The following is an 18399-nucleotide window of genomic DNA, read 5'->3' on the forward strand; positions in this document are numbered from 1 at the left end:
ATTAAGGCAATTTGGAGCAAATTTTGTGTTTAATAGAGTAAAATGATGACTTTTGAGTTTCATCAGTAAAATATGATCAAAATCGAGTTTCAAAGGCAAAATGGAGTGAATTTTGAGTTTTAGGGAGTAAAGTAACACCTTTTAAATTACACACACATGTGGTAGGGTGGAGGAGGACAAAATAAGATTAAAATCGAGTTTTAGACGCCATAGCTAAAAATAAGCCATTGAAATGTAGGAAGTGTCTAAGAGTCTGAATTTCACATCGGTGACTTAAGGAATTTTGCATGTACTTATAAATTAAGTTACTCCTTTTACTGTCAATTACTCTTTAGACTAGATTAAAGATTAGACTGAAACTATAACCTAATTGTCAATTTTCTTCATGAACTATCTTTTCAGCCAATTTACTATGTTGAACTAGATGTAATCGGCAAATTCAAGATTTTTCGTCCATTTGATAAATTACATCTAATTTATCGTAGAACCTCAATTTTTTTTTTCTCATCTATTTATCTATGAGAGTTATCTTATAAATGACGTGGTTAGAATGTCTAGCTAAAATTTTTATCTTGTTTCTCACTCTTCAAAAGGATAAAAGGCACCCCGAAACCCCACTCTTTTCTCTTCCCTTTTAAAACAAAGGGCCTATTCTTTTCTCCATCTTTCGCTTTCTCTTTTGGCCAAGTTGCAAATTCCTGCCCAGAGGAAGTGAACTTGATCGATGGGATGCAAAACCCACTAGCAAAAAGTGAAATATTTTAAGAGAGGGGGAGAGAGAGAGAGAGAGAGAGAGAGAGAGGTTCTTATATGAAATGATGGCTCTTTCATTTCATGGGAAGAAGCAAAAGCATTTATGCCAAATGTGCCTGAGACAAGAGGGGATATAGAACTCCATTTGCTGCTAAATGCCAGAGCTGCTCTCTTCTTATATTTCCCTGCCCTGATCACATGGCATGCATGCTCTTTGTTATGATGGGAATTTGAGCCCCAATTTGTTCCAATCCCCAAAAAAATATAACCACAACTGAAAGAAAAAAAAAAACCACTTTATGTTGTTTTTTTAAGCTTTCATCTATGGAGGCCACTGAAATTTAGCAAGAATCCCCTTTCATTTTTTTATCTGAGATTCTTCCCTTTGTTTCCTTTTTCTTCATTGAATAGGAAGAAAACCATTTAATTTACTCTACTTTTCAAGCTCATAGTGATTTTCAAGACAAACGTCTGTTTCATAGCCGGAATTACTGACCTACTGAAAGTAAGTACTAAAGTTCTCATATATTCTTTCTTTATTGTTGCTAATCTCTCGCATGGCAATGTTGGATTAATTTTGCTCTACTTTTGATACTCAAAAGGTTATTTTTGAGTGAAGTTTGTTTCATAGCCGGACTATCAGGGTAAGTTTCCGAATACCGAATACCGCTTCTCGAATATTGTCACCGTCTCTCATGCAAATATCTGATTAATTTTTTAGCTATTTTGCAGTGATTAATTTAGTTCATTTGCTATAGAGCAAAGTAATGCTGAGGAACAGATCCAGAACAGTGACCAGCAAGCAACCTCTAATGGCGGATTCTCAACCGTCTCTAACTCAAAAAAACTACTCAAAAAGCCCATCCTTCTTCGACTCTCCAAGATTCAGAGGCTTCACGATGAAGGGCAGTTCCGAAACCGATTCAAATTTGATCAGCCCAACTTCAATTCTTGACACCACCAAGCCATTCCCCTTCGGAAAAAACCCGTTTTCGGGTGACCAAATCCAACCCAAAACCCCAAAAATTCAACCCGGAAACAAACCCTTTTGGGAGAAATCTGAGGCCAAAGGCATTGGCCTTGCTCTGGTTCAAACACTCAAAGATGAAAACTTGGAAGACAAAAATTCAAAAACCAGTAACCGTAAGGTCCTGTTTGGCACTAAGCTCAGAGTTCAAATCCCCAAGACTTTGAATTCCCAGTTTTCAGAAACTGGGTCTGTTAACTCTGGCATCCAAACAGAGAACCCGAATTCGGGTTCAGGGTCTGGTTGTGTGAGTGAGAGAAGTGAAATGGAGCTTTCTGAGGATTATACTTGTGTGATTTCTCGTGGGCCGAAGCCGAGAACGACTCACATATTTGATAACTGCATTGTGGAAAGTTACCATACTTTGTCGGATCAGTCGAGCTCCGGTTCTGAGAATTTCCTTAGCTTTTGTTACACATGCAGGAAGAATCTTGAGCAGAAGATTGACATCTACATTTACAGGTTCGTTTCAATGGCCCCTTCTTCAAATGATTACTCCGAAACTGTTGTTGTAGGAAGTACTTCTGTTCATAAGGGCTTTTGTCGTAGGTGCTTTTTACTTGAACAACAGGATTAGTCTTCTTTCCTAAAACACACTTTTAATACCTACAAAGTCTATAAGTTTTTATATCTAGCGTAATCAGAAGTGCTTTTTATCGTCAAAAAACAGTTCTAGCTCTTCTTCAAATAATTACTGTGAAATTGTTTTTGTACGAAATACTGTTCGTAAGGGCTTTTGTCGTAGGTGCTTTTTACTTTAGGAACAGGATTAGTCTTCTTCCCCAGAACACACTTCTCCGACCTACATAGTTTATAAGTTTTTCTGTCTAGCGTAATCATAAGTATTTCTGATCGTCAAAAAACACTTTTAGCTTTTTTTAGAAGCCATCTCAAACACGTTCTTATTCAATTATTGGAAGTTTGAAGCACGAAGACGAAGATATTGGATTGCATGCTTCTCTTAATAATCACTAAACAATATACATACCGTTTATTATTGGTTTAGTGTTTCTACTACTTTTGATCAAACATTTGTAGCGGTTATATGTATCCTACGCTTAAATCATTTTTTCAACATTTGTTTCTAATTAAATAACGATTTATTGTCTGTTGAATGTCTCGTGCAGAGGCGAGAAGGCGTTTTGCAGTCAAGAATGCCGGTACCAAGAAATGCTCTTGGATGAAGTTGGGAACACACAACTTGATGATACATTTAGGAGTTGTTCTTGAATGATTGATTTTAGAGACAAAAAATGTTAGGTCTTCCTATTTAATCCTTTTTTATGTTTTCATACCCTCTCCACTGCAGATAAAGATAAGAGAGGATGAGGTATTCTAAGTTTGTAGAGTTCTGAGTTTTTTAAATTAATGACTTAATGTCCTATGATTATGATAAGTCGTTATATGTTTTACGTTTTAACTTGTTCATCCTTTTAACGTCCTAGGTACATGTAAATTCTTCTCCTTCCCTACTTGCATAACTTGGAAAGACTCAGAACCTGCCCAACTTTAGTCTTTTCTAATCAATCGTTGATAATTTTAACTGCACAAGAGGTTTTGTTTTTTTGGTTGTGGGGAGGTCATAATTTTTTATTTTCGGTAACGTAAGAGAGTAAATCACCTCAAAGCTAACTTAATAAATGATAACAACTGCAAAACTATAGACCAAAATAAAGTATTTTAATTTCATGCAAACTTAATGATATAATCGATAGAAAAATCACACACAAAATTAGTATAGAAATTTTAAACTCTCGAGAATAATTAAAAAGAGGCGACAGTTTGATCGGATAAAGGATAAATAAAATGGAGAAAGACTCAGTCCAATAAATGGATCCAAATTTCCATACCTATTATTTATACATTACTTGATGGCTCGGATAATTAAATATCGGTAGCAGTTAAGAACTGTGATGCAAATTGCAGAGGCTGTCCCAACTTTTGAAGTTCACTTAGATTTTAGGATAAATATCAGTTTACTATCCTTAAGATTTTTAGTTTTTAACATTTGGTACATAAAATTTTTTTTGTTCTAGAGTCATACCTAAAGTGTTAATTTTGGAACAGTCTCATACATCCGTTAATCAAACTGTTAACACTGCCGTTAATTGATGATGTGACGCCTATATGGACAATGACTAGACGACACGTGTCATTAAGGGTCTACGTGAAAATTAAAAATTCAAAAAATATAATTAACTAAATATTAAAAAAAATAAAAAAAACTAAACTAAACTAAAAAACCAAAAAAACCCACCCACACCTAGATCTTCCCCATCGACCGTTCCCCCAAGCTGGGATTAAGAACTTGAAGAAGAAGAAGAAGAAGAAGGTTTAGTAAGAGAGAGAGAGAGAGAGAGTGTGTAGGGGGAAAGAGAGAGGGAGTCCCGACCCTCTACGTCACCTGCGACCGCGACATCCACCCTGCCAACCCTCTTAGCCAACGCCACAAACGAGTCTCGATCACGCCCTTCTACAACTCGATGAACTCGGCCACCGATTTTGTCCCCTCTATCAAATCTGTTGTCAACTTCCTCGATGACAGTTACTTCTCCGACGTTGACGAAGAGATCGAGGCGAGGAGGGAGACGTCGACATGAGAGAGAGGGATGAGATCGAGAATCGACATGAGAGAGAGAGTCCCGACCCTCTGCGTCACCTGCGACCGCAAGAGTGGGGTGGTGAAGGAAAGTTTGGGTTGGAGGGGGGACACTGGTCGACGGGAATATCTGGGTGTGGGTGGGAGGGTGGGCACGGGGGATTTGGGGAAGACGATCTAGGTGTGGGTGGGAGGGTAGGCACGGGGGGATTTGGGGAAAACCTCGAGCTTCTGTTCAAATCATTCCCCAATTTTAAGTCTCTGCCTTTATCCACACATTTCTCATCCTCTCTTTCTTCTCTGTGCAGATGGACCTAATTGTATGACTCAAATTCGAAAATTTTGGATTTTGATTTTGATTTAGGGTTTTGGAGAATTAGAGCTAACAAATATATTGGGAGAATGTTTGTGTTAGGAGCAGATGAATGGAGGAGAAGAGGGAAGGGTGGTGAGAGGAGTCGACGAGGAAATGTCGATTCGGCTGATTGGACGCTCGCAACGGCGATGTGACGAAGGGGAACAGGTCGGTCGCGATTCGCAATTGCAAATGGCAGGTCGAAAGAAGATGAAAGAATCGACACCTTATCTTAACACTCAGACGAGGGATTTTGGCGGAATAGGAAAGGAAGCTAAAATTAGATAGGATTTTTTGCGGCATCTTGGATTGCTTAGGTGACGAGAAGATCTGGGTCTTGCTTTTTTCTTTTTTTTTTGAACTTTTCTTTAAATAATTATTTTTTTTGAATTTTTAATTTCCACGTGGACCCCCTTAATGACACGTGACATCAAGTCATTGTCCACATAGACGTCACATCATCAGTTAACGGCAGAGTTAACAGTTTGACTAACGGATGTATGAGACTCTCAAAATTAACATTTTAGGTATAACTCTTGGACGAAAAAAACTTCATGTACCAAATGTTGAAAACCACGAAACTTGAGGATGGTAAACTGATATTTACTCTAGATTTTATTGCATTAGTTTTCCTATCATTACCAACATCTGCTTGCATCATCCAACATACCACGATACCAAGAGATTTTTTAATGTGCCAGAAACACGATTTTGTATAACAAATGTCATAACACAAATGGTTAGATACTTAAAAAAAATTATTTGTATTCTGACACTTAGTGTACCAAACCGTATTTTTGACACAATAGAAAATTTATCCATGATGGGTATCTTATCTAAACCACATATTATTAAACACACTTTGTCAATCAAATACACAAAAAGGACGGTATTAAGTATTAACCCTATATTCACTATTTCAATATAAAAAATAATAATAATAATTAACGAAAACTCTAAAAAAAACTTTAGTTTTAATGAAAATAGACAAATAAAGGCGTAGTGAATAGTATCAGGGAAAGGTAAAAAAGTGGTTTTTCGTTAAGAGTGAACAGTACCAGAAGTGTTTTGTTAAAACTCCAAAAAAAAAATGGCAGTCATGTAGAGCGCATTGGATGAGAGGTATATCTTCAGTTCACAACATAATCTCTCACGTGAATAAGTCTCTCACGTGAATAAGCAAAACTTGTGATGAATGTATATATCAGTACAACTGAAGATACATGTCTTTGTATATCAACAAACTTAGTCATGGTAGATATATGGTGGATATAAATACAATGAATCTTAGGTTACACAATAAACTATAAAGTATCTCGTATGCTAGTTATCTATTAATAAAACACATTTCGCTAATCAAATACGTGAAAGAAACGGTATTAACCCTAAATTCACTATTTAATACAAAAACAGAAGGCAAAAAAAAAAAAAAATCATATCGCCAATCATGTTGAGTGCATTGAATGAGAGGTATATCTTTGGTTCACAACATAATCTCTCGTGTGAATAGGCAAAACTTGTGATGGGTGTATTTATCAGCATGGCTGAAGATATATCCCTTTGTATATCAACAAACTTACTCATAGTAAATATATGGAGGATATAAATACAATGAAGTAATCTTAGGTTACACCTCAAAATCTCTCGTATAAATAAGTAAAGCTAACGATAAATGTATAAAGAAAGAGATCACAATGTATCCGAGAAAATATTTTTTTATATATATCTCTAACATCACGCGATAAAAGTGTAAAACTAGAGGTGTAAACAATATAAAATATGTCATCAGTTGCACATCAGAATCTCTCACATGAGTAAACAGAGCCTGATGAGGCCAACTTACCAAGAAGCCAAAAGCACTTCGAAGATGTAATGAGGAAAGAGGGAAAAGAAGACTAGTTTAAGATAAAGGCTGCCTAAAGGGATCGGACAAAAAGGAATGTTGTCTGTCAAATGTTACTGTTGAAACAAGTATCAAAGTTGGCTTTGGCATTCATCCCTTTCTCCTGTTCACGTTCCACGCCTATACCACAGTGAAAAACTGGACCGCAGCAACAAATCAGCAATGATTGAAGGGAAAAGAACACTCGGTCGCAATAATACAGCAGCAAATTGCATAATGCTTTCACAAAATGAACAAAATGAACAGAATTAAACATAAAACATGAACTAACGAAAATGGGGGTCTTCCTTGTCCTCATTAGCTTGGTGTGGTGGGTTTGGGGTGACCATTTAACTTAGTTCAAGTGTCTATGGCTTGTATCCCCGCTCACTGCTTTGCTCTGGTTTAGTTTTCGTGGTGTTTGCCTCTTTGTAGGCTTTCTTGCTTATGTTCGGCTTCTTAGCCCTAGAATGTGTTTTCCTAGTTATCAAAAAAAAAAAAAAAAGAACAAAATTAAACATAAGGGTGTACGATGATAGAAAGGGTGTGGCTATCAACCTCCTGTCAAAAAATACTTGAATGAAATGGGACTCTAAAGTGGCGGCACATGACAAGTTGAAACACATGACATGCTTAGATACCACCCCCTTCGCATCCCTGTTTCATGTAACTCGCTCTTCAAATCATCAAATGCTTTGGTCACAAGACAAAACAACCATGGACAGATCACCACCAAGAGCTTGGTTCGTAGGAGATGCTCAAACGAAAATCCGTTTAGGAATTTCTTGTTTAACTTGAGAGCCTCCACAAATATGTACCAACCGGTTTGCACACTGGAGAATTAGAGTTATGGAAAAGAGAAACCTTCTCGACATACATCAAAATTACCAATCTTCCATGAGAATAATCCTCAAAGATGAAATGGAAGCACCCCCCAAGCTGGACAATATTCTCGAGTCTGACCGCGGGTTGCAACTAGCGTTTGAAATATTTTCGATATGATCGATATTTTCAATATCAAATTTTGTTGATGTTTTCGATATATAAGTTAAATATCAAAAAAAGATTCTTATATTTCATCTAAATCTGAGTTTGACATTCTCTAAAGTTTCATTTTAAATTTCGGTAATTTCTATCAAAACCAACTGATATTGATATTTCCATCCCACAAATTTACAATATCAATATTATCACCAATACCGATATTCGCAACACAAACAGCACCCAATAATTTCTCGCAAAATGGAGGTATTTCGGACTGAAAAAGTTTTGCGAACGGTGTCAAGTTTCAAATTGTCATGGCGACAGAATCATCAGCAACTCAAAGTACATGATTCACATCTAAGCCGATCGAAAGAACATTATGCGCCATACAGCAACATCAATGGAACAGACCATATAAATCGAACAGATAGATAATGTTAACATCCATAAAATTAACGTACGAATACGAAAGATAACGATAAACAAGCTAGCATCGAAGTTTAAATTAGACGACAGAAGAACAGGCTCAACATTGAAACATAAATACAAGATATAAAAGGTGACCACAAACATGTCCGATACTACAATGCTCCACCGGATCGATGGAAGACAAACAGCTTTTCCATACATCATGCATTCTTCAACACAAGTGATGATGTAATGGAACCGCATTTGCCTTCAGCAAGGAACTATTACACGCATAAAGGACTACATCATGAACTGCTAACGAACACACCTCCGGAATACTGTGTACCAACTTGCACCCTGTTTCACACACATTCAAAAGAAATTAGTTACAACTGAAACAAATTATAAAAGAGTTGGCAAACACAACAATGAAAGGGAACAGGAAAACAGATGTATTACCTTGTCGATGGCGAGGCGAGATCAACAATCTCCAAGGATGAATACGATGTGAAGACCACAACCGGCACCATCATTTACAAGAACAATGAACTAATAGGTAATTCCAAACTCAGGACATCATACAGATACAGGACAGAACCACAGATTGACCAACCCTAAAGACGAAAAACCAATGAAGCAGAAGTACGAAAGAACAATCACTACCCCTTCCCTCTTTTCTTTCTTAAAAACAGAAAAGATTGTGAAAGGTGAGAACACCCTTTGATAAGAGTGTAGTTAAAGGGGTTAGATTGTTATCAGAAGTAAAGAACGTTTCGTTGAGTATGAATGCAAACAAGGCTATAACAGGAAAGGCAAGAGTGTTCAATGAAAGAAGATTACCTAAGCAGCTATTGGGACAACGCTGAACTAAGGAACAAAGAGACTAGACAATGTTAGAATATTTAGAAGGACACTAAATCTAAACCCTAAGGAAACAAAAGACGTAACGCAGAAGAAAAGTGAAACCTATAGAAACCTACAAAGTTCGGTATGGATAGATCACTAGACATTCTACAGCATGTACAGTTACCGAAAGAAGACACCTACACCTAACTCTAAAAGGGTTAACAAGAATTAGCAAATTTGTGAGGGGATTACATTGGAACGTTCACGTCCAATGTAGTTTCCCTCTGCTTTCATATGTAAGACGGGTTGCTCAATCCCTCCCATTCCAGAGTGCTGGCAACCATCCGCTTCAAAAGTACAAGCCCTGTGCCACTAGTTCCCCTCTGCTTCCGTAAGTTCCATGTCAAAAATCCCATATTACACATACCATGCCAATTTTTCCCTATAAGCCATCATCTCCCCCATTCAATAGTGCAGACAACCATCCACTTCGAAAGAACAAGCCTTCAAAAGTACAAGCCTATCACAATTTCCTTCTGCTTCCTTAAAATTTCGGGTCGGGTCCCATCCATGTCGAAAATCCCATATTACACATACCATGCCACTTTTTCGAGAAAAACCATTCATCTCCCCAATGCCAACTCCACATCCAACATAACCATGACTTTAACTTGTAGCACCACCACAGAAAACTAAGCACACTCATCACAACCCAAGACTACCAACCAATTTATTCATTCTATATACAATCTAAACCTATTTACAGGAGCCTAGTGCTCCCATCTGCCCTTCATTCATCGTCTACATCAAGATTCAGAATGCGACGCAGAGTCTTGGTCGCGGAATCAGCATTGTGAAAGAGATCTCTAGCAGAAGACCCAGAATACTCCCTAGTTGGGGATGCGGGTGTAGACTTGGCAATTGGGTGGTGCATTTCGATATCAGCGGGCGACTTGGGCAATTCGAGCGACACGGTTCTCTTGGGTCGGATTGAAAACTTGGGGATTGGCAATGAACTCGGTGGGGGAGAGTTCGAGTAAGCCGGGCCGGCCCAGAGCTCAGAAAATGAAAAACTTCCATTGAAGTGCTTGCCTTTCTTCGAGTTGTTGACATTGATAGCAATTGGGGTGCTTCTACTCAATGTTCTGCTATCAGACTGTGAAACTGGACTAGGTGTATGTATCTTGTTTGGACTAGTTGTAGTTATCCTAGGAGGAGAACCAGAGCATGCTCCCCGTTTGGATACAGGAGTAGAGCAAGCCTTGGATGGGGTTGGGAGTATACCTGACCCGGATTGGAAAGTCCGGCAATTGATCCCTCGGAAGTCCTTGGACGGCGACGGGCCGACTTGGCCCGGCCCGTGTGGCTTCCCCTGGCCATAGTACTGGTTCTTATGCTGCGCCACAACCAGAAGAGTCTCCATTACAAAAGATTCAGTGAGTCAAAGAGTACAACTCGGCCGAGTCAGTCCGATTCTCAGAGTAAACGATCTACTTCTACAACTCAGCCCCAAAATGCTAAAAGATTACAGCTTTACGGTAAGAATCGCAGGAAAATCAGTCCAATCGAAGACCCAGATCCCGATCAGATTCAGATCAGAAAAAGCACCTATTTCGCTGTAAATCGAAAGATCATAACTGAAAATTAGATCTAAGAACTGCGTAAAAATGATTACCCCAAACACGAAATACACAAAACCCATGAAAATTAAACATTCAAATCGAAAACCCATGATTATTTTCTCGAGAAAGTGATGGAAAATTACCAAATCGAGCGAGAAAATTCTCACTTGGACCACAAAGGCAGTAATCACCTCTCAATCTTTGCTCTGCTTCTGGTTCTCGAGCACTGGTTTTTCGGGGATCGGAGTGAAATGGGGAATTGAGCCCCGGAGAGGAGAAAGGGAGAGGGAGAGAGAAAGGTACAAGGAGGAGAGACGAAGAAAGCACAAAAAATGGCTGTCTACAGTTGTAGTATATAACAAACGTACACTACTACTGTGGTACAGTACAGCCCCATATGGCACAGCCCAGTTGACTATTTTACCCCTTGAAATTTCCTTTTTGGGCGAACAAAATCAAAGTCTATAAAAATCCTCTCTTAACGTTCAAAGTTGTACTGCTAATTTGCTTCTTTGTTAGCCACTGTAGTATGAAATATTGTGCTAATTTTACCCAAAAAAAAAGAAATATTGTGCTAATACGACTTTTATGTGTGTCTGCAAACAATACGAGTAGTTGGCTCAGTTTGTTTTATTTGTCATATGTTAACAATCTTAACTATTAAACGATTAAAATGACTTTGAGATCCGAAAGTATACTTTCGTTTTAATCTTCTAGTTCATATTATGAAAAAATATACATATAAAATGCTTCTAGTTCCTTATAATCCTAATTTAGTTTATGAAATGTAATTTTTTAGGGAGGAACGAAGGTAAAATATATACATAAAAAAAAAGTATTTGTCAGTTTGTCTTTCAAACTTGTACAAAGTTGCTAATTTTTCTTTAAACTTTAATTTTAGTCGATTGACTACCTGAACTATTATAATTAGCCAATTTCCTCCTGAACTTTAATTGTACCCCTAAAATTTTATAAATAACTAATTTCCCCTACATAGATTTTAAAATTCTTCATTAATTTCCCCTACATAGATTTTAAAATTCTTCATCCAATTTTCACGTATCCAATTTGTCATTCTTTTGCCCACATATAGTTGTCATGTGTTGTCCGCGTGATCAAAATGAATAAAAAATTTAAAATCTAGCATCAGGAGAAAATGGGTTGTTTATAAAAGTTCAAGGGATAAATGGCTCAAATTAAAGTTCAAGGAGAAAATCGGCTAATAATAAAAAAATTGGGAAGTAATTAACTAAAATTAAAGTTCAAAAGAAAATTAATAGCTCTATATAAGTTTGATAGACAAATCAACAAATATGTCTAGGGAAATTTTATTTGAACTCATCTAACCTCTTTCTACACTCAACTTACTCTCTTTACCCATATTGTTTTTTATTAAAGAATTAATATCTCTTTAAACCCAAATTTATTACCTAAACTACCATCTCAAACCCAATTCAAAATGTAAGATTATCTTTACACCCATATGCTATTTAGCTTATAACAATGTATGATTGGATTGGGATCAAGATTTGGGTTGAGAATGAGATTGAGACTGAGAGGTGTCAGCTCGCTTTAGGCGTTTTTTCCTGTATATCCATGCTTACTTGAATGCATCTTTCTGCAAGGCCTCTCCAGTAAGGTGACTCATACCTGCCATAAAAACCAAACTTCAACATTAATGTTCTATCATAAACCATTCCCACATGCATCCAAGACGATTTCTTGCAAACCACGTATGCATATGTCACCAGTCTTCAATCATGTATGCATACATGAGATATGAATAGCTTTAATAAAGTAAACCGTATGGCTCCTTAAACACGTGGTTTGCGCAAGAATCTGGAGAAAACACTGCTAACTTCTTCAATGTTAGCTGCAGCAATCAATGGAAGAGACCTACATGGGTGGACTGCTCTCCATAAAGCTTGTTTCAAAGGGAAGATAGAAGTCATTTGAACATTGCTTGAAAAGGGTGTGGATATGGATGCTAAAGATGAGGATGGATACACCGCGTTGCACTGTGCAGCGGAGTCGGGACATGCAGATGTGATTAAGATGTTGGTAAAGAAAGGAGTTGATGCTGAAGCTCGAACTAACAAATGTGTGACTGCACTGCAAATTGTTGAGTCTTTGCACTACGCTGGGATTACTAGGATACTTATTCATAGAGGTGCAACAAAAGACAATAGTAATATGGCACATATCTTGACCCAGGCCTCAGTTTCATTTGGGAAAAAAATTTATGGGACTAGAGGAGGAGATCATCAAAGAAGGAATGAGGAAGAAGAAATTGAGTTGAGCTAGAGCTCTATGTGGAAGCTTCGATCGTTCAATGCCATTGGCTGTTGTTTAGCTAGTAAAGCTGGAACTAATATTGGTGCATTTGTATTTTAATAAACATATGATAAATTGGAGGATTCAAAACTTCAAAATCATCATCCATCAATAAAAAAAACTTGTTTTTCTCTATGAGAGCTATTAGGGGTTTAGCCGGAATGAATGTAAGATAAACAAAGAGTGATCTTATGGCTTAATTATAGTGTTTGAGTTTATTAATAAATTTAAGTTTTATTATTAATTTCATTTTGTACTTAATAGTAATTATGCAATAAGGTAAAATAAATAATTAATATTTAAATTTTAAATTAAGTGTACAAAGAAATTACATGGATTTAAATAAAATTTCTCATATGCCCATTAAAAACACTCATAACTGATAACTCTACTGAAAATCAAAATAAAACTTATGAGTGATGAGGGCGTTTTGGTGTACCTAGATAAGTCTGAATCAAAAAAGTCGGACCCACGAAAGTCATCTTTACTAAAATATGTGCAAAAATATCGGCAAAAAAAAGATAGTGTGCAAATAAATAAATAAATGAAAAAAGTTGTTGGAGACTTTGACGTGTTGTGTAGTGGGTTAGCGACCTACACGTGTCCGTCTTTTAGGTCGGTCTCATAATTTTGCTCTCCAACTTTAAAAAATTAAATGATTTCCCTTAGTTAATATTTTAAAAAAAATTCAATCTACCGAACCGATAATACGGTCTGGTATATTGAATTTTTTTTTCTAATATTACAATTTTACTAATGAATATAGGTTTATTTTTTACGAAGTTGAGTCCAAAAAATCAATAACTATGTTGTTCATTGTGTGATTCAATTAGTGTAAATATATTGTTGCATTAAAAATAAATAATTTTAACATTTTTTTTCTCGTTTACATTTTTGTTTATTTTTTTAATTTTCTATCATCCAATTTGATGATAATTTTTCTATGTAACATAGACAAAGATATGCATGAAAATAAAAATAAAAATAAACAATGTTTCTCCTTTTTCCCGCAACGAATAAATCCTAAAGTGGGGATATTTGCTTCGGTGGGTGAGCTTCAAAGGTGGAAAGATGCCCATGAATACCATTCCGAATGTGCCACAATTTCACTTTAGTGACATTATTAAACTTAAGTGGAATGAACGTCTCAAAACGGGGATGTAGCTCAGATGGTAGAGCGCTCGCTTAGCATGCGAGAGGTATGGGGATCGATACCCCACTTCTCCATATTTTTAAATTTTTTGACAATTGTTATTCCTTGCTAATTTTTTAACAATAAATTTTGTTATATTACATTAGCTATTGACAAGGGATCTCAACTCATTCCCACCATTGTAGTAACGGAAGGGTATAAAATATCGTTGATATCGGAAATATCGATAGTTCAAAAACACGGAAATTTGGATGGAAATATCGGGATATTATCGATATCGATAAAAATTGAATAAAAATCATGGAAATTGTAAGAAAAACTTGGAAATTTTTATTGAAACTTTGTAGGATGTTTATTTAGTCAATTATCTATTAGTTTATCACAAAAAAATTGGTAGGAAATGCATTTCATGATGGATTTAACTGATTTAAGTTGATTATATAGCGAGCTAGCAAACATTGTGAGTGTAGAAAATATGTAGTAATTAATGAAAGAAGTTTAAACACACCATAATCATTTATATATAATGAATTAGTACAATATTTTACACTTTATACATTGCATGGTAAGATACATGAGTGACTTAGTACCACATAGAGTTCCTATGAGGTTCAAATTTTTCACTATCTTCATCATCTCTATGTGTAGAGTAAGTGTATTGTGAAGAGTAGTCATCAAATGATAAATCCCCAAAATAGTTTTGCATGTAATTGTTAACATGTCACTCATATGGATCCGAGATTGATTGACGTTGTCCATGAGCAAAATCATTTAAAAATTGAGTCTCGAATTCTTTCCCTGAGTCGCTTGATTCCATCCCAACAGGAATGTGATATGAAGGGTAGGGAAATGGTTGGTTATGAGTATAACCATAGTTACTACTTCACACTCCAACAGAGTCCAAAGTTACAGATAACGAGTCATCTTCTTGACTTGACAAAGTCCCCTTGCCTCTTTCTCTACGAGTAAAGTCCTTCCCTATGACACCAATTCCTGGTCATGCCCGCCTACTACCATGGTCCTTATCCTGTGTTGCATGCGTGAAGTTTGCCTCACCAGTGAATGGGCTTATAAATCCGGGAGGTGGTCCAACATAGTTTCCATATCTACCACTACCTCCAGCTCTACACTATCCTTCATCATTCCCACCTCCGGTGGTAGGTGAGTTTCCTGATCTTGTACTAGATCTATCATTAGTATTAGCATGATCTTGTGGTTGTGTAGGATTGGAAGAAGGTGGAATTCCAGTGTTTCTTGGTCTTGGGCGCAAAAGTTCTTCCAAAGAGTCAGCGCTGCTAGATCCCACCTCCTCATCTAATACTCTTTCTACGTTTATCCCTTCATTATGTGCTTCTTCAGCAACTCTGGGAGCTGAGTTGCCTTTATCATCATCTAAATGAAGAGGTCTAATCCATTGATAAAGTTGGTTACCCTCTGTATCATCATCTTCAGCAATAATATCAAAAACATCTAGTGAGTCACCACAATCGACATGATCTATTTCTGCTTCCTTATGTCGAATTTGAAGCTTCATGTTGTAATAGCAATAAACTAATTTTTCCAACCTACTATGAGCCAACCTATTTCTTTGCTTTGTGTGTATGAGTGCAAATGTACTCCAATTTCTTTCACAAGCAGATGAGGAAGCTGTTTGTGATAATACTTTGATTGCTAACTTTCTTACCGTTGGTACATCAGTCCCATACATGATCCACCATTCAGTTATAATGAAAAACAGTGTTGATAAGCCTAATAATTCCAACAAATTCTATTATAAACTGATAGTGAAATATGTTTACACTCACTATGAGACATTTTTGTTCGAGTAGCAACTGATGTTGGTTCTCCAAAAGGTCTTCTTGCATCTTTAAACCATGTTAGCTGAATTCAATAAATCGTGTTAGTTTAATCCAACAATGTAATTATTATAATTTAAGTAATTGTGTACCTCATTTCCAAATTGGCCAACTTCTGGTGATGCAGAGTCTAATTTAAAGTATACATTATGTACAACACGTATAAGGGTACCATCATCTCCAACACCGGGTTTGTATTGGTATCAAGGATTCAAATAATATGTTGTTCAAAGAAACACATACTCTAATAAGAGAAATAATACTTATGCAACTAAATAAATGAATTGCAAATTATGACATAATTTATACCTGCTACATGCAAATCGTGGTATAATGTTTTATACCATCGGTCATCAATTATCTTTATGACCCACCTTGCACCATGTTTTCTTTCCAAGTCATCCTTCACTACACATATCAACTCATATATTACCCCCATAGTAAGATACACTTCTGTGTCAACGATCCATAAAACTTTGTAAAGAGATTCAAACACTTGGCATACATGTTCTTATTTAGTCCAAAAAGCATGATCAAGCACTATACTTTCCATCATACGACCTGCATTTGAGCGGCTTAAATTGTGGTTGGCTTAATCGTCACTAGTGAATAGTTGCTTCAACCCTGCTTTCTTCTTAAGTAAGTTGTCTAATGCAATATAGTTGGTGGCGAATCGAGTGATAGCTGGACGAATAATTTCTCCTTTGCAAAATTCATGCATCTTTGCCAACAACCAACCGTGATTGTAAATATAATTTGTGATTGTTTTAGCTCTTTTTACAACAGTAGCAATATTCTCTCTCTTCCTCATTGCCTCAAACATGAGATCAATACAATGTGATGCACATGATGTCCAAAACACATTATGATGCTTCATTAACTTTTTTCCAACTTTGACAAATGTAGAACCGTTGTCGGTCACGACTTGGACAACATTATGCTATCCCACCTCTATGATTACATCCCTCAATAATTTGTAAATATACTTGTAGTTCTTTATATGGTTTGAAGCATCAACAAACTTCAAAAAAATTATCTTTCCTTTGGAGTATACCATGAAGTTTATGATAGACAATCTGGTCGGGCCAGTCCATCTGTTACACATGATTGTGCAACCATTACTTTCCCATTTTGACCTCAACTTGTTAACATACTCGCCAATATCTTTATACTCCATTTCCAAATATTTCTTTCTTACCTCATAGGGAGTAGGAGGTTGTACTCCAACACCGGCCTATTGACATCCCAATACCATATTTTTGAAATGATGTGATGATGCCTTCTCAGCAGGGAAATTTTCATAGATAAAGAACTTGCTAATTAGACGCCCTATTCCCTCCTTCACATTACCTCCAGTGAAATAACTCCAAACACTCTTTTGACGTGCTTTGGATGACTTATATAAACTTGGGGCTATTGGTGGTGTTGGTTGTGATTCTCTAACACTTGCTTCCCGTCTCATTTGTGCACCACCACTTGTCCCGGAACCTTGTGCTCTATTAGGAATTTTATGAAGGTGTTCTCTTTCTCATGCTGACTGTTTGGAGGCACGTAATGCTTGTTTGAAACTGCATCGTTCTTCAGGTCCCAAGTCATCATCATATTCGTCTTCATCATCATCATCATCATCATCATCACCACTATCAACCGCTTGGCCAATGACTTCTCCTCGTAGCCTAGCTCGAATATTTTCCATTCCATGTGTTATATTTTCCTTATGCTGTTTTTTATTTTTTAATAATGTGGTGATGAATGCCTTCACTTATGGGGGGACATTATCGCATCGTTGGACATTATTTTCTGGATCTAATCCACTAAGATGGTACTTAAGTCTTGTCACTCTGCCACTCTTCATTACCCGACCACAATATTTGCAAATTGTGCCACATTTGTTTCCATCTATTGGGTCTCCATGTTCCCAAGCTGGATTACGTTTAGTAACTCCATTGGACATTTTAAACGTACCTATATTTATTTTTCATGAAAATTAGGCAATTACTTTTTGGCCAAAAAATATAGTAGTGACGGAAACATATTAAATAGGAAGTAAAGAAAATAGGAAGTAAAGTTATTCTACAGAAGAATTAAATAGGAAGTAAAGAAAATGATTGTAAGAATTTAAGTAATTATAAAAATAATATGGAATAATAAAACCTAGTATTAATGAATAATAATCCAATTTGATAATAAAATAATAAATAACATTAAACATATTAAAATTATTCTAGGGAATAATTATACAACATTACTTAATTACTTCAAAAAATTAACATGCAACTATTATTTGGTTCTTAGTTCACATGCATGGGTCCACACAAATTTTGTTGTTGTTGTATAAATTACAATAATATAAATATAAGTTCATAAACTTACCTTAAATATGGAACCCTTTGTGTAAAGGCCAAATAGAATTTGCGTGGAGCAACAATAAAATAATAATTACACAAATGTAACAAATCTAGAACTTTCGATGTCGTACGTAGTAGCAAAACCTCGACGATCCTTTGCAGCTTGCCGTCTGTGAATAAATGAGAGAGAAAGAAGGTATTTAACATTTAATTTGGAGTGGCGTGAGCTGCA

The 18399-nt window shown here is 36.4% G+C and overlaps 1 protein-coding gene, 1 long non-coding RNA gene and 1 other non-coding gene across 8 annotated transcripts; 2 read left to right on the forward strand and 1 right to left on the reverse strand.

The window, feature by feature from the left end:
* The first annotated feature begins 541 nt into the window (after positions 1 to 541).
* Positions 542 to 3176, forward strand: LOC103448977 (FCS-Like Zinc finger 8-like). 6 transcript variants are annotated; one of them, XM_008388245.4, is made up of 4 exons: positions 542 to 1258; positions 1356 to 1397; positions 1486 to 2242; positions 2908 to 3176. In XM_008388245.4, exons 3-4 carry the CDS (start codon positions 1521 to 1523, stop codon positions 3008 to 3010), a joined length of 825 nt encoding a protein of 274 aa, XP_008386467.1. In that variant the 5' UTR covers positions 542 to 1258; positions 1356 to 1397; positions 1486 to 1520; the 3' UTR covers positions 3011 to 3176. The 6 variants fall into 6 exon arrangements, with proteins under 6 accessions (XP_008386467.1, XP_070664670.1, XP_008386468.1 ...); XM_070808569.1 differs by having other exon boundaries at positions 617 to 1258; positions 1475 to 2242; XM_008388246.4 differs by having other exon boundaries at positions 617 to 1258; positions 1512 to 2242.
* A 4821-nt stretch (positions 3177 to 7997) lies between these two features.
* LOC103448984 (uncharacterized) lies at positions 7998 to 10846 on the reverse strand. Its single transcript, XR_001791509.3, has 3 exons — positions 10620 to 10846; positions 8468 to 10470; positions 7998 to 8365 (listed from the first exon to the last, which is right to left on the reverse strand). It is a non-coding gene; the product is annotated as an uncharacterized lncRNA (long non-coding RNA).
* Positions 10847 to 13964: 3118 nt separating this feature from the next.
* Positions 13965 to 14037, forward strand: TRNAA-AGC (transfer RNA alanine (anticodon AGC)). Its single transcript has one exon. It is a non-coding gene; the product is annotated as a tRNA-Ala (tRNA).
* Positions 14038 to 18399: the final 4362 nt, after the last annotated feature.

Source organism: Malus domestica, chromosome 11 (genome assembly GCF_042453785.1).
Source record: "Malus domestica chromosome 11, GDT2T_hap1".
Taxonomy (NCBI): domain Eukaryota; kingdom Viridiplantae; phylum Streptophyta; class Magnoliopsida; order Rosales; family Rosaceae; genus Malus; species Malus domestica.

Excerpts from the sequence above, each read along its gene's own strand:
- LOC103448977 (XM_008388245.4), top strand. The coding sequence starts at position 1,521 with ATGCTGAGGAACAGATCCAGAACAGTGACCAGCAAGCAACCTCTAATG. Across the intron at positions 2,243-2,907 it reads ATTGACATCTACATTTACAG|AGGCGAGAAGGCGTTTTGCA; the intron begins GTTCGTTTCAAT and ends TGTCTCGTGCAG.